At 40.1% G+C, this 17,597-nt stretch overlaps 1 protein-coding gene across 1 annotated transcript in view; it reads left to right on the top strand.

Moving 5' to 3' along the window:
* Nucleotides 1–17,597, top strand: part of CEP135 (centrosomal protein 135) — a 2,183,066-nt gene that overhangs the window by 354,474 nt on the left and 1,810,995 nt on the right. Inside the window, 1 exon segment of the mRNA XM_044062480.1 lies at nt 11,050–11,265. Within this exon segment, the coding sequence (XP_043918415.1) occupies nt 11,050–11,265 (216 nt within the window).

Raw genomic sequence — 17,597 nt, forward strand, 5'->3', positions numbered from 1 at the left:
ACAAGTTGAACTGAATAAACGTGATGTGTTACTCATAGACTGGCATCTAAGCTTTAACACTTACCAAGCAATTAAATATTTGTATGCTGAAACGTTTAATATTTTGAACTGCTGGATTTGCACAGCTATACCAACACCATACGGGGGATTATTAATGACTGCTGTCCCTCTAGGGGTCAATGAGACCTGGGAAAATTTAATCTTTGATACTACACCTGTAAAATCACAAGACAAAATAGCATTGTACCTACCTGTTACACAAAAGGGAATTGTGTGTTTTTACAACAATAACACTATTCAGGTGGGTTGGAGCAAATGTGACTGTTTTTTTATAAATGTTATATTAAAGCTAATAAGGCAGAAACTGTTTGTGATGCAAACTATGACTCCTATCTTGAGAAAATGCAAAAAACTGTTAGTGAAATACAGCATAATCCTGTTTTTTGAAGCAACTTTCTATTATTGATAAGAAAATGTTTCATGCAGGCCAAGCATATATCAATACTAAAGTAGATAATTGTTATTTTGTTTGTGGGGGAAAAAAGCATACAAATGGTTACCTGAGAATTGGTCCGGCAGTTGTTTTTTGGGTTACCTGGTTCCGACCATACGACACACTGCAGTTTTGCCTCGAGGGAAAATTCGAAATGTCAGAGAGGTCACCAATAAACCTGGAAATCCAATCAAGAGACCTGAGAATCCAATGGGACGAATCGAAGCAGGATGGAGAAAACATAATTCCGTGAAGAACAAAGATAAACTAACACACATGGACTTGAGTGACATTATTATATTGTGGGCAGGCATAGCCCCTGCATATGGTGCAGTAAAATCGATTTGGGCGCTGAGAAAACTGTCCAAACTTCTCGAAGTTATGAGCAATGCAACTTTTTATGCTCTTGAATTAGTGACTTATGAACTGAATGCTATGAGAACTGTGGTGCTTCAAAACCGCATGGCTCTCGACTTCACCCTAGCGGCGAGAGGTGGTATGTGCGCTTTAATAAAAGAGGAGTGCTGTTCATACATTCCAGACAATCAACACGAGATAAACGATCATCTTGAGTTGATTCAGCAAGTGTTGGCCGTGACCAAACCAGGCCCAAACCCTCTGATGGACTTTTTCCAGAATTTGTTTGGGGGGGGGGGGTTCCATCCTAATGATCATCCTAATTGCCATTTGTGTGGGATTACTCCTATTAGGAGCATGCATTTGTTTTGGTATTCCCTGCATGAAAAGATTAATCAAAGATTTTATAGACATGTCCGTTTCTGAGACTTTGTATCAAAGTACTGAAATTGAAGAGTTGTTGAAAAGTGAAATGCTTTCATAAGTTTAAATTGAATGACTCTCTTAACTGCAAATCCTGAATGGAAGAGGTTAGGAGAAGAAGAAAACTGTTTATGCTTTTGAAAATAGAATAAAAAGTATTAACAGGGGGGAAATGTCAGAAAAATATGTATTAATATGTGTTTAGAGCTAATTAGAAGCTAAAAGAGTTGACACATTTTCATTCTATTTTATGTACAGCTTAGTTTTATATGAAACTAAGATGTTTTTGAAACTGCAGTATGCTTTCTGAAACTTGCAAGATGCTCTCTGACCTAGTATTTGCTAGCACAGCAAAATCCATGTTTATTCCTTTTGGAAATGTACTGAAAAGCAAGTGATTATCTGCTAGGTCAGGAAACTGATGAATAGAACAGTACTGTTTTCTATAATGTTGTTAAACCTGAACAATCAGCTCTGTTTGTGTTATGAGAACATGCACAGCTGCAGAGGGAAAAGATACAGTTAGACAAAAGACTGCTTAAAGAAATGGACTATAATCTGTACTTGCTTTGTGCTGAAATTAGCCATAGTACCTTGAATGGTAACATTGCATAGTGAGAAGTTGTATCTAACCGGTGGTCATCAAGGCCACGTTGTTTTTCTTAGGAAGTTTTTCATAAAATTGATAGTGCAAGCAGAAAATCATGGACAAACAGCTGCTATGAAGTAATGATGTTGGAACTTGTGATTTGTTACATCAGCTTAGTAGGCAATGTCTTTTAAGAAATGTATAAGAATGGCTTCACTTCCTGATTTTAGTTAGACAAACTCTGTATTAGCATGTTTTTGTCTCCTTGCTGCAAGATTAAAGTGCCTTAACCTGAACCTGCCGTGTATTGATCTTTTGTTAAGTTGTTTTTTCCTTTGACATTATTAAATATTTTTAAACCTTTCAACTGTGGCTGATTTGTGTAGAGATAATTTAAACTCTAGAGTACATTGCATGTATGTAGTGATACTGTCCAACGCCGCTCCAAATAAGCCTTGCTGTTCATCACACTTACTAATTGGATAATATTGCACAGTAATAATTGAACACGCTTTGGTAAGGGCCTTTTTAGTAGCTGATGAATAGTTGGTGCCAGTGATTACTACATTATATCGTGGTAGGAGGGGTGCATAGCCTGAGAACCTATGCCAGCCTTCCCCAGGAGTGTCTGTGTTTTTGTATATAAACCAAATCTCAAAGTGTGTGTGTGTGTGTGTCAGCTACTTGGGCAGGGACACGAAGCACTGGTTGGACAGAGAGGGGTACTGGAGGTTTTGGCTTGACTACTCGTCTGAGATCTGTACCCTATATACTTTGCCAGTGGGGAGTCTTATTGGGGATCTGGAGCAAAAAGGAGAAACCGGCCCCAGACTAACTGTGGTTTTTGTGTGCGCTTAAGGGGAAATTGTATTTTATTGTGTGTATTTGTTATCCCTCTCAATGTGGATGCCCCTCACTGGTGTTTGTGGTAAGGATTGAGGCTCCTTGATTACTGGGCCAATGCATGGACGTCACAGTAGGACAATCTGCTGTTATTGTAAGATCTTGCACAACTGTACTATATATTCTTTCCAATAATACAGCTTTTTCAAAAATATTTATAAATTCTAATCTGCAAAAGTAGCAGCTCTTCCCCAATCTGCAGATGTACGAGTTTCTGATCAGTATCCTGATGCAAAGGGAAAGGATGTTTTAAAGTATCACTTAAGAAAATTAATTGTATAGTATGGTCAGTCTGTGTACCCTTTTTTCTGAATATGGAGACTTTATAATAGATTCCAAGAGAGCAATATATTTTATAACACAACTTCTGTATTTTTTTCATCAAAAAGCAGACAATGTATGTGCATACCTCATTGCACTTAACTGTAACTACTCCAGCGGCTGTCTGCTTAATATTTAAATCCATCTGTGTTTATACAGGTGGTCCTGCCTAAATCTAAGGCCTACAGTCCTAGTTTTTATTATAGCTACTTTATGTAGTAACACATCACAAATGTACAGTCCTCAAACATGGTGTCATTTCTTTTATTACTCTGGTGACTGTCTACAGAGTTTAATATCCAGTTTCAGTTATACTAGTATTACAGCCCCTACCAGGTATATAATAACCCATTATTTGCCTGTGTTTACTCATTCTATTTATCATTTCCATTTCTCAGTATCCATTAATTAACCTCTAACCCTATGAATCATTTTTAACTGTGTACAGATATCCACCTCAATCCCTATGTTTTAGCTACCCTACCTCTTTTTGTACATATTTTATAATCCAGCCAAACTTTTCTTCCTTCCCTTATTTGCATTCTTTTCCCTCTTCCTTTGTATTATATCATTTTACTTCTTTCACATTTTCTACCTTTCTTCCCCTGTTTTATTCCTCATACCTTCCCTTCGTGTCAAATCCTGCTATATCTTTTTCGATTCCTCTCTTTTTTTTCCTTTTATTCCACTTTATTATCAGTTCTACAATCTCTCCTGTTGGAGCTTTTCTCCTCCTCGATTTCCTTGTTATTGCTACTTTCATTTTCACTGCTGCAGTAGCCTTTGTGTCTCTCTCTCTCTCTCTCTATATATATATATATATATATATATATATATATATTGTATCCAACCCAGGATCCAACAGTCAGACAGCTTCACAAAGCTCTTGCTCCCTCCCACAATTCCAGTGTGCTGATTGGCTATCTCCTTGGCAGGAAGGCAGCAGTCAAATTGTAGACAATTTCAATACTTTCTTACAGCCTCAAGAGGAAGCAGCTGTGAGGTGTCACAGGAAGAGCAGTTGGCTTCAAGTTTCATTTCTAGCAGACTGCAATACGTTTACATATTTCCTTATTTAGATAACTTATATTTGCAGTAACTTTTTATCCCAGATGTCTGGAGTCCATAACCTGGGTCTTTTCCCAGCTTACCAATCTGGGATTCCAGATAGTTCTTCAAAAATCCTTCTAGACTCCATCACACGTGATTGTGTTTCCAGGCTGTCTTCTAGGAGCTTCAAAGCAAAAGGCCTTTATTATCCAGGAAAATTTGGATTTTTATCTGGAATCTTTTCTGAGCTTCCCCAATCTGTCTCTAACTTTGGAAGGAGAATATCTTTGCATTCTAGGGTTCATAGCTTCTATGATTCTCATGTTTCCTCTTGCATGGTTACACATGAGAAAAATTACATGGCTTTAAAAAAAACAATACATGCATCCAAAATGCTCATTCTCTGGTGTTTTAGATTCCAGTTTTGGGCTTTAACAAAAAGGAATTGCACTACTGAAGATGGCAAATACATCAGACTCCATGTTCCCCCTTTTCTTCTCCTGTGTGAAGCCAGTCTGTAACTACAGATATTTGACTTTGGTTGGCGAGCAATTTCTACTGGGGTAAAGGTGTAATGCCTGTGGAATTCTTCAGCTAGACCAAAGTATGTAAATGTGAAAGAGATGTTGGCTGTGATGCATGCCATAAAATCTTCATCTGTGGTCTCCAGGAACTCTACATAGAATGCCATAGTTTTGTAGGACATAAACAGGGTGCACCTGGTCTTACCCTCTGTGAAGGCTGGAAGTGATTGCTTTGGAGGTAGATCTTTAGCATGATTTAATTCTCCAAACATTTTACACTCTGAGTAAATTATTGTGGGAAACAAGTTTAACAGGACCATTACAGACCCTCCGAAATGGAAAGTGAAAAACATGGTCTTTCAGGAATTGATCCATTAGAGTAGAGCACCTCATATAGATCTATTAACTTCCTTTTAAAATAGACCACTAACAAATTCTGCAGCAGGACTCCTTGCAAGCAGGCCTGGCAAAAAGATGCATTGTGGTTGTGAATGTTCCTTTATGCATTTCCATCCTTTTTACTGATTTCCAGGGTAACTCTGAAGATTCAGGAATGTTCAGAAATCACTGTGGTTTCTCCCTTTTAGTCTAAGCAACATTGGTTCTCCCTTCTTATGGAATTGGCCAAGGAAAATTGCCACAAACTTGGTCACAGACTTTACATAATCACACAAGACAAGGGGAGTTTGGTATACTTCAATTTCAAATGACTTCAGGTAACTCACTGGATGATTACATTTTGATATCTTTTAGGTACCTCTCTTTCATGACAGGCAGAAGGTACTAAAGGAGGCAACAAGGCCTGCTACTAGGAAATCTTAAACTGGGAAGTGGAAAAGATGTTCTAGTTGGTGCTTAACCAGTAACCAGGGCCCTATGTGGGATTAATTCTTAAATATTTGTATGAATTACTTTCCTCTGGCTTTTCGTATTCCTCTGTCAAGGTTCATTCATCGGCCATTTCAGCATGTCTGCCCATGGATCCTTCTCTTCCTTCTGAGTTTTTGGTAAAACAGTTTGATGAGAATGTTGCATATTTGACCACCTACAAAACAGGTGGCTCCTTCTTGATATCTTAACTTTTTAATGGGAAAAGTTAACTTTGTCTCCCTTTGAACCAGCTCACCAGCCTGATATTAGGTTCATCATATGGAAGACTGTACTTACTCTTATTGCAGATATCAGAGTAATATCTGAGTTGCAAGCTATCATGGTGGGTGAACCCCGTCTGTTATTCCATAGTGATAGAGATGCATTAAGAACAACTCTTTCATAGTTTACTTTCAATCAAGCCATGAATCTCCCAGTTTTCTATCCAGACCCTCAGAACCGAGGGGAAAGGATTCTATATAATCTAGTCATGCATAGGCAGATCAGGTACTATCTTAATAGAATTAAGTCCTTTAAAAAAGCAGATCAGCTGTTTTTCTTAGGTTGGGACAAAGAAAGGACAAAACAGATTTTGAGATAGTTGTTCTATACTATTGGGGGGTTTTTTGTTCTCACCATAGCAAATCTGTTCCTGGCAGTATCAAGGTACATTTTACTAGGGCCTTGGCTTATACAGTGGTACAGTGGAAAGACATGGACATTAGAAGCATTCTAGAGGCAGCTACATGGTCCACTATACATACATACATACAGTTACAAAGCTTTACAAACTGGATTTATTTTCCAAGTCCAGGACTGGCTTTGCTGGGACCATTCTTGATACTAGACCCTTACTTTTCCTCCTCCCAGGTTGGATAGAATTTGATGATCATCCCATATAACAAGGGATACTGCATCATTGAGAATGATGGACATAGTACAGCTGTGTAAGTTGTAGTTAACATAAGATATGTTTGAATTCCTTACTGCTGCAGTTACTGCATCCACCCTCCATCCCCCTACTTCTGCATGTAGTTAGTTAGGATATAAAGTTGTTGGTTATTAGTTGTATCTTTTAGACATTCAGGATGAGCAAGTGCATATTTTGCAACTTACACTACTGTATTTTCTTTCCTATTGTTATAATTAACCCTTTCATTTATTGGGATTCTTTCGGCACCTCCTTTTCATATTTTAGTATAAAAATGTTTCTGTTATGTTCCGAACTTGTATATCATTCTTAAAGTTATCCAGTACTTTAATATGTGCTTTCATATGTTTCCATGTCATCTTTACATCTCCAGCACATCCCATCTACCCCTGGATACATCTCCGTTAACTTATTTGGCAAACTTATTTGGCATAAAAGTGCTTATGCAGACATTTTCATTTGAAGATTCAAAATCTTCTTCCTTTAGTTATTTTGGTATGCTCACTATTTTCCCATGCTTCTTTCTGTATCCATATCACTGATTAATTTTAATGCACAAAATATCCTCCATGCAGGGGATTTTCAATATTCACTTATCTACCAATAAAAAAAACTAAGTGGAAATGAAGTGAAGACAGTATAGTTATTGGATTTGTTTAGTATTAAATATTTCTGGTGCTAAAAATTCTTCACAACTAGGTTACATTCACATGGATTTGATGTACAAAAATTGGCAATGTTAGATTTTCTGTCTGAAAAATTTGTTTTTAGCAACACAAGTGAAAGTTTATCCTTGAATAATTTTAGATAACTTGCCCTCTTTATTGAATATGAACTTTAGTGAAAATACAAGATATGGCACAGCCTCAGAATTTAACTAATAAAGTACTTGATGTATTTAAGTAAGACTTTATTAAATTGGTTGAGGATGTTTGGACCCCACAATAAGGGTTCATTTAATTTATGTCCTGTACTATGGGCCTCATTTAAGGCAAATATTTTGGTCTATATTACAACTTTTTAAAAGATAAGAAAACCACTCAGAATCCATTATTAGGTCAATTGCAGGATATTGAAGGTCTTATCCAAGCTAATTACGTGAAGTAAATTTCCGAAAGAGAGAAACTCATACAAAACTTTCAAGAAATTTCAATTTAACATTGAGCAAAGGTTAGAAATCCAGTATAAAAATATTTTTATAAAGCAGACATTATGGGAGCTTTCTTTTCTGAAAGATTTAATACCGAATAACAATCCTTTTGTATATGTAGTATAAAAATTCCAGCAGAGATACTAACAAACATGGAGGAAATGCAGGCTTTTACTGCATATTTTTTCTAATTTGTTTAGGAAGACATCAGTATCTTTGCAATAAGAAACTGGACAATTTATAACTAAGAATAATAATTACAAAGCCAAATTTACACAACTTAATATAGCATCTGAACTAATTAGTAAAGTAATAATTTATAGCTCCCTCCAAAAAAGCAGTGTGACCAGTTGATCTTTCTTACAACTGCTATATAAGGTTTTCTTAACTCCTCAGTTTATGTAATTCTGATTTCAAACTCATATTCAGTAGGACAAAATTATATTTTAGTCAAAATAAAAAAGAATGAACATTAATTTTAATGTAAAATTTATAGACCAGTGCTTTATTAAATTCAGGTTATACATTTGCTGCAAAAATAATTGTATTTACTAAATCTTCCAGAATTAGTTAATCCAAATCAATTTGGTTTTCTAACTGGCAAGAATGACACTAGTGTTACAAATTAATCAGGCTATTTAGTTATGCATTCATAATAGTAAAAAAAAAAAAAAGAGTTATTTAAAACTAGTCTTTTGTGCAAGAGGAGTTTAAGGCATTTAATTTAGTTAACAGGAATTATTTATTCCAATTATTGAAGATAAATATAACTAAAGATGTTAGGAACATTATACAGGCCTTATTTGTGAAAGCTTGTTTTCAAATAGTTGTAGATAAAGTCTCACCAATTAGCCAACAGCAAAGGGGATTCCATCAAGGTTGCCTTTTATCTCCATTTCTTTATTTACAGGCAGTAGACTCAATTTTGACACTAATACATTTGACAATAATCATTGTTCCAGTTCAAATCATAATGCTTCCTATACATTTATTGCTTATGTAGATTATATAATTTTAACTCTAATATTCAGAACTTGGAGTTTAAGAAAGTAGAGTATATTAACTCTACTGCATCAACTCTTCTGAAACAAAAAAATACTGTTTCTAAAAGAAGATGCTGAAATTAGTTTGAATGTGTCACTAACTGAAAGGTTTTATGAGGCAATTTGTGCATCAAGATAATGAAGACACTCAAGCAAAATCCAAAACTGTGCCAGATATGACAAAATGTGATTTAGTACCAAGCTTTAAATTTGTCAGAATTTAGTACCAAGGTTTCCTTTGGCAGAATTAATTTATTGAAATTGAAAATATATTCACTTTAAACTTTTGTATTAAAAGCCTGATAACTCTTCTTATTTTTCCTTGGTACAACAAATGTAAAATGATTAGGAAGACATTTGTGGATAGGTGGATCACCAATAGTACTGTGGGATGCATTAATAGTTTTACTTTACAAGAATAGTTTGGATTTAATGACCTATACCTGTAGATTTTTTTTTAACTTCTACCTGTGGCAAAATCTTAGAGGAGATTTTTTTTTTGTCTTCCCTCCGGGTATTGGCAGATATGTCCAATGCTTTTGGACAGCATCCAAGCCAGACTCACCAGGGATAGTCATTTTATGTCTATTGAAAGATTGCTAAACATTGTTAAAATTATCTGCACTACATCAGACTAAAGTTCCCTGGTTCGATACTCCATTAGAAGCACGAGTTCCATTTTATATAACATCCATATCTTTTCAAAGAAATTTAAGTATATGAACTTTCCACAGGTGGACTTGAAATGGATGCAATAAAAGAAGTATTTCGACTTAATCTACACATTTGCTATATCAGCTAAAAAAAACTATGTATGAAATTAGAACTTTTCAAGTATCAGCTGAACAATCTAATTTGAGGTACCAAAAAATGCTCCGGCTGATGTGATTAAACTCACAGAAGAGTTTAAAAATCTTTCTTACATGAGTATCTTAGAAGATAGAATAATGAAGTTTTGGTTTCAGTGTGGATAAAAGAATTTCTTGCAATATGAAAATTGTATAAGATGTATTTTTGGTCCTTTAGATTGGGGTTATTCAAAAAAGGTATATACCCAAGCTTATTGGATTCCAGCAAAGTGCTGGCAAGGTTACGGGTTATATGGAAGTTGGTATCATATATGTAGTGGTCCTGCCCAAAAAATACACCTAGGTTGGAAGAAACCTTTTTGTTTAGGAAGAATATTTGTGAATAAAACTTTTTTTTTTTTGAAGATTCTTATGAAATGTGGATCTTGTGTAGAATTCAGAAGATGCCACATCCAATTTCTTAAAAGTGGCTTCTGCTAGCATGGCTATAAAAAGGATAACTTTAGATTACTTGAATCGGGTTATTCAGCTGAACAGTGAACTTCCAGTTGATAAATACTAGGAAAATTTTGAAAAAAATTGAGGTGTAATGTTTGAGTATTGTGAGAGGATTAGCAGTTTTTTTTCTTTCCAGGTTATGTCAGTTGGAAGGGAATTTCATGCAAGATGATGTGAATTTTTCTAAACTATGGAATAGAAAAGTATTTGAAAGTCTGTATATTCATTATTCAGAGCTAAATAGTATAATTGTGGTCAATGTAAAGTTTAACCATAAAGAAAGGAAAAAAAAGAAAAAAAAAAAGATTCCAATGCTGGGTTTTGTGAAGAGCTGCTGTGGTGGCAAGACCCAGGTAGCCTTGAATCTGGATCTCCCTTTATCTCTGACTATCCCTGCTGACTCCATTACGGATGCATCAGATTTTGCATGGGAAGCTGTGTCTGTGTTGGTAAAATATAGGGTCTGTTAAACAAAACAGACAAAGTATATCAGTGTGAGACAGAATGTTAGCTGCTGTTCATGCTGTCACTTAAAACGATCACAGACACCACCACAATGATGTGGTGCATAAACGGTGGGGAGGGGGGGGTAGACTCTAGATCCTATCCCATTTGCAGGTTGATTATACCATCTTGGGAGGTAGCAATTCAGCACTATTTATAGTAGTGAGTGGGGGGGGGGGAGCTCCCCACCTAGCTTGAATTATACTTATGCAGTTTCTGTTAAGAGGGTAAGTAAGTACTTTGTAATCAAACTATGTGGGGGGCACCCCCCAACTAGATATTCTAACTCCAGGATCGCACTTCAGTGGGGAAAAGGGCATATACACTGCCACTACTATTTTCGGTGAAATGACATTCAGCAAAATGACTTTTCTGTGATTTGGTCTTGGTGGACTGAAATTCGCCAAAATGTGCTTTCAATGAAATGTACCAAATCTATTCACACACACACACACACACACACACACACATATATATATATATATATATATATATATATATATATATAAATATATAAGTAATAGGATTAATTTAGATGTTAGTTTGCTGTCATGTGTATTTAAATTTCATTTTTTTTTTTTTAGATCGAGTATCTTCAACAAGCTAACCGGGATCTTGAGAAACATTTGCAAGATGCTTTACAGACAAAAAAAAGTGCGACAAGTGAAGTTGTGAACCTAAGTGCTAAAAATGAAGAATTATGCCAGGAGCTTACTGAGATAGACAAACTGGCTCAACAGTTGGAACGGGATAAAGAAATTGTATTGGAAACTGCAGACCAAGAACTTCAAGAAGCAAAGGTTAGAAAAAAATTAGATCTGTAAAGCTGAGAGCACACAGTATTGTAATGAGAATTCTTTACTGTCCCCCCTCCCCCAGCCAATGCCTGTCATGTGGAGCAAGATGTCCACTCATATTGTAGTGTGAAACTGGGCTTCCAGATTTACCTGAACATTAATGAACATATGTGGTATGTAACTCACCCCCCACAATTCTGATTTTGCATTCTTCTTTCTGGTGTTTGGCTTCCCCTTCTGCTTTGATCCTAATAGTTTTTGCTTCTCCCACTTAAGTTTAGAAGGAGTAATGATGACATTTACAGTCTGTAGGGATGAAAGTAAGGTGGCAAACTTCAACAGCCATTATACTGTAAACTTATGAATTTTTGTCATTCTTGTGAGCTGAAGCATTCTCAGGCACAAAAGATCTGAAATTGTTGTTTTCATTTGTCTTGAACCTGTGGGAATACAGATCCATCGGCCACATTCTCCAGCATTGGATCCAAGCTCCTCCCTACCCATAATGCCCCTGTCTCCCTCCTCCCCTCAGATCTCATTTGCTGCATTTTCAGTTAGCATCGTGATTTGTTAGCTCAGAGTTTCCTGTGGGTAAGTGAAAGCTTTTCTGGTCCTTTTCTTTTTCATCTCTCTTCCTAGTTCTATATCCTACCCATGTACTTTGCTTTCAGGCGTTGGTTCCTTTATATTGTTTAAAAAAAACTCTTGCTCTTCTTTCCCACTTTCCTGTCTAGTGAGTGTGGGAGTGTTTTCTGTCTGCCATGGCTGAAACCTCTAAGCCGGGCTTTCGCAAGTGCACTGACTGTGGTCATAAGCTTCCCCCTTCTGATGGCCACACTCTGTGCGTTGTATGTTTGGGAGTTCAGCACCTGGACAACTCCTGTTCGATCTGCACAGGCTTCAACCCCCTTGCATTGATCGACAGGAGGAATGAAGTTATTCTGAGAGGCCTCTTTCCCTCTCCTTCTGAAGCCTCAGACTCTTCTTCCTCTGCCTTGGACTCTAGGACTCAACCTCCAGTCAAGGTGGCCAGGGACTGGGCCAAACATTCCCACAAGGAGTGGGATAGGCCCAAAAATAGATTCCCTGACCATGCTTCTTTGGCCGAGCCCCCGGCCAAATCCTCCTGAGGTCCCAGCCTGAGTTCCTCTCGGCTCTGGTCACCTTGTTTTCCACTGGAGATGTCTTGGGCCTAATCCCCTTATTGGCCTCTCCTCGGCACCACTTCAAGCTCGTATCTGTAGCTTCCTCCATCCAGTCCACCTGCAGTCTTTCTGAAACCGAGGTGGACAGGATGATGCGGAAATTCATCCGGACCCAGATCCAGATGAGTCTTGCTTCCCTCTTCCCGGGCTGGGAGCAATGCAGTCTGCCTTTCTTCCCCTGATTGCTCCTTCTTCGATCTGACCTCCAGCTTCAGAGTCTTCGTGTCCAAGGTTTCTTGGTGTCAAGGGGTTCGGTGCCTGTAGTCCCAGCTACCTCGATACCAACCATTGCCCTGAGTGGATCAGCTCCGATCTGTTTGGAGCCATCTGACTCTTGCAGTCATAGTCTCGGTGCCGGATCCTAGGGGATGGAATTGGCCCTTCCACTTGAAGTCTCGGCGGCTGGAGGCTCGGATCTGGCTCCCCCATCAATGCATAGGGTAATGGATCTGTTACTGCTCCTAATTTCAGGGATCCATTTTGCCCTGCTTTTGATGTGGTGGAAAGGGTTCTCTCGGCCCCTTCGAGGCCCTTGCTTCCTCTTTTTCTGGTCTGAAATCCTCCATCCTGCCCCACAGGAGCTGCCCCCCCCCAAGGGAGTCCTCACCCCCCACCCCCAGGAGCGGCCTGAGTTTTCTGAGTCCTCCTCAGAGAACCCCCCCTGAGGAGCTCCCTCGGAAACTATGTGCAAAAGGAGGCACTTGGACTCAGTGCCGGAGTCCCTCACAGAAGACGCCAACTTGGAGGAAGGGGAGAGTTCCCCCCCTGGTAACTACCAGATGATGTCTCCTTCAGAGACATCATAGCGATCCTATGCCAGCATGGTGGGTAGTCTGTCAAAAACCCAACCTGGATGAGTCTGTGTTCCTGGAGGAATTTGGTGTAGGACCCCCTATTTCCTGGGTGTCCCCCTCCCTCTGATCCACTCATGGACTTAATTTCATCTCGGGCATGGAAAGACCGGACACGGTGGAGCCCATTCCCAACCACCCTGACAAAATTCTAAGTGCCCCTTTGGATAGGCAACACTGTTCTATGGGATCCCCAGTCGATGCCATGGTGGTTGTGGCGGCCACCAAAAAAAGATGAGAGTCCTGGGCCATGGACCGTTTCTGGAAGTGGGCTTACACTTCAGCTGTGTTTGCTTTGCATGTGCTGAACTACATGGCACACATCAGACTACAGAGGGAACCTAGTCAAGAAGGTCGCTGAGTCTGCCTTGGGGTCCATGTTCCGTACTACCAAAAGAAGAAGCACCACAGTGTATCCAACTGCCCAAATAAATCCTGCAAGCACGATGAGTTAACGTACTCTTTATTACAAAAAACAAAAAAATCACATAAAGCGCTTTTTGTCAGGCCACATAGCCCAACTTCTTCAGATAATTATACAACATAGGCCATACACTATATAGGAAGTGAAAAGTCCTATCAGGAACCAGCTGACTTTTCACTTCCTTTTCACTTCCTTCAGGAACCAGCTGACTTTTCACTTCCTTTTCACTTCTTATATAGTGTATGGCCTATGTTGTATAATTATCTGAAGAAGTTGGGCTATGTTTCCTGACGAAAAGCGCTTTGTGATTTTTTTGTTTTTTGTAATAAACAGTACGTTAACTCATCTTGCTTGCAGGATTTATTTGGGCAGTTGGATACACTGTGGTGCTTCTTCTTTTGGTAGTATGGATCCAGTTTGTGCTTGGGGTCCATGTTGACAGAGGAGAAGAAAGTGTTCTCCTCCTGTATAGCCAGCATAACTTCTTTATCCAACACATCCGTAAGGCTCCTGTTGCATGCTACTGAAAGTGCCTCTAGGGCAGCTGGAACAGGCGTTGCCATTAGGCATCACGCTTGGCACCAGTTATGTGCATTCTCAGAGCCCTTCAAGGCTTCTTTTATCAATGCCCCCTGTGACAGTTCCACACTCTTTGGTAAGACCGTTAGAGACGCTCTAGTCCAGAGTAAGAAAGACTGGAAGACCCTGTCTGCCTTCAGGATTCGTTTCTCAACCCTGCAACGATCCTTTTCCTGGAATCAGCGTGAGGCGAAGAAGATGTGGTTCCAAGAGTTTTTCCCACGATGCTCAGAACTCTGCCTTCCCTCAGAGACAGAGGGGGATATAGCTGTCCTCATGGCAGAAGGGGTCCGAGGAACCAAGGGAATCGGGATTCTTTCCCAGACAGACTCTCGCAGCAGCCCTGAAGGGTTGTTTGGCTGCTCGTCTCTGGAGGCAGTTGGGGGACGTCTATCTTTCTCTGTCTCTGCACTCAACAGCCTGGGAATCGATTGCAGACAGTAATTGGATATTGCAGATTATATCTAGAGGATACTCAGTCTCCTTCCTTCACATCCCAGTTCCTCCCAAACACCTCCCTGACACACAATGGGAGGAGGCAGCCGTGGAGATTTCCAAGCTGCTCGAAAAGTGAGTCATCCAGCCTAATCCCCCCAGACCAATCTGGATCAGACATCTATTCCAGGTTCTTTTTGGTGCCAAAGAAAATGGGGGACTTAAGACCCATCCTAGATCTTTCAACCCTAAATCTGTCAGTTACCAAGACAAAATTCTGGATGCTCACTCTCCAATCCATTCTGCCCTTTCTGCAGATAAATGACTGGATGTGCTGTGTGGACCTCCAAGACGTGTACCATCACATCAAGATAGACAGGCACTCTCGAAGGTTCCAATGCTTCTGGCTGGAAGCCAGTCATTATCAGATCAGAGCACTACCCTTTGGTCTCACCACCGCCCCCAGGGTGTTCATCAAAGTGATGGCAGTGGTGGCTGCAGGGGTCCCAGGTCTTCCCCTACTTGGATGATTGTCTCCTTTCCGCTCCCTCCAGGCATAGACTGTGTCAAACCAGGAATGATCTCCTCAAGACTGCCTACCACCTATGCATAACCATAAATCTCAGCAAGTCCCAGTTAGATCCAGTACAAGTTCTCTACTTTATTGTGGCTCTGTTAGATACCACTGAAACCAAAGTGTTTCTAACTCCGGAAGGATTTCAATCGCTCCGACATCATGTTTTGAACATTGTTCAGATCCAGTATCCCCCTGCGGAGTTGGGGTCCATAGTGGGCATGATCACCTTGATCCCTATGGCTGTTCTGCATATGAGGGTTCTCCAATGGACTCTGGCGGTCCAGTGGTCTTTGCTAGACCCAATGTTATCTCATCCGATTCGAGTATCTCAGGCATGCAGGGATTCGCTTTTCTGGTGGCTTCAATCCCCAAATCTTCTCCTGGTTCATCCGTTCATGCTTCCTACCCCAGTGATCACTGATGCCTCCCTACTCGGGTGGATGGGGCACTGTATGGGAAGGTCAGTCCAAGGCATGTGGTCTTCCCTGGAGACCCATCTGCATGTTAGCGTCCTGGAGATGAGGGTGATGCTGTTGGCATTGCAAGCTCTTCATGCCCATCTTCCCCAAGGGATGATTGCCTTCCAGACCGACAATGTCAGTAGTCTGGTACTTCAAAAACAGGGGGGAATCAAATCTTTACCCCCTTTGTCGTGAAGCAATAGAATGTGGGAGTAGGCGATCTGCAGACATTTTCTGGTGGCAATGCACATTCTGGGGAGGTCCAACATATTCTGGCAGGCTCAGCAGATCTATTCTGATGCCTTACGAGTGGTCTCTCAATCCTTCAGTAGTGGAACAGATCTTTCTAAAGTGGGGTCGGGCTTGCTGTGATCTCTTCACCTCTCCTTCCAACGTGAAGTGCAGTGAGTATTTTGCACTGATCCCCCCTGGGGGAGTTTCCCAGAGATGCTCTAGTTCATGCTTTGCCCTCCAGTCTTCTGTATGCTTATCCTCCACTCCCTCTAATCCCGAAGTTCATTCAGAAAGCTTGATGGCTAAGGAACTTAGTGATTCTCATTGCCCCCTTCTGACCTAGCCAAATGTGGTTCCCCTCTGTGGTCTCATGTAGTGTGTCCTCCTTGGACACTAGATCTGGTTTCGGATGTGATCACCCATCCCTCAGGGATCCTGCACCCAGATTTTGTCAGTTTAAAGCTCACAGCTTGGCTGCGCCAGTTCCAGTGATAGCAAGGACTCCCGGGCTGTCTTCTCCTGTTAAGAAGATTTTGGTAGCAGCTCACAAATCTTCCACTAGGAAGGTTTATTCCAGTAAGTGGAAACCCTTATCTATATGGGCTTCTCAGCATGATTTGGACCCTTTTACAGGTCTAGTCCCTGCCATTTTGGAGTTTTTGGCTGATGTATTTAATCATGGTGCTAGTATTTCCATGGTAAAGGTACAATTGGCTGCGATCTCCAGTTTTCATATAGGAGAGAATTTGGCTTCCTTGGCCTCCTCCAAGCTTTGTGTAAAGCCTTTTTGAAAGATACCTTCTTACTCAGGCCTCCAATAAAGGACCCGACACCCCCTTGGGATCTTACCCTAGTGCTACAAGCTTTGGTTTCTCTTCCCTTTTGAACCAGCAGTTACAGTGGGCTTGCAATTCTTGCCTTGGAAGATGGCTTTCCTGATCACCATTACTTCGGTCAAGAGAGTATCAGAGAGCCAGGCCTCCTCTATCAAGCTCCCTTATATGGTCTTTCATAAAGACAGGGTTTCCTTAAGGGCGAACCTTCCATTCCTTCCAAATGTGGCGTCAGAGTCTAACATTAAGCAAGCCATCAGTCCCCCTGTTTTCTTCCAGAACGTCCAGAATAAGGGATAGTATATATTACATTTATTTGATGTTCATAGGCAACTGCGATTCTTTTGCATAGTAGAAAATCCTTTCATAAGTCTGATCAGCTTTTTGTTTCCTTCTCTAAGCCTTACTTTTGAAACTGGTTTCCCTAAGAAACTGTTGCTCATTGCATTTGTTAGTGTATTGCGTTGGCTTATTGAGCCAAAGTATCATGTCCACCAGGTCATGTCAAGGTGCATTCTAATAGGTCTGTAGCTGCTTCTGCGGCCTCTTGGTCTAGGGTTTCCTTAGATGGCATTTGCTCTGCAGCTACTTGGGCGTCATCACACACATTTATTTCTCATTACAGATTGGATCTCCTTACCAGAGGCAGAGTATCCTTTGTTCCGCCATGATCCGGAACATCCTTCCATGAGGACCTCCCAGGGTTATTTGGTAGCTGGGGACTGTGTCCCACAAG

The sequence above is a fragment of the Protopterus annectens genome, chromosome 2.part1 (genome assembly GCF_019279795.1).
Source record: "Protopterus annectens isolate FY-2018-M chromosome 2.part1, PAN1.0, whole genome shotgun sequence".
In the NCBI taxonomy this organism is placed as follows: Eukaryota; Metazoa; Chordata; order Ceratodontiformes; family Protopteridae; genus Protopterus; species Protopterus annectens.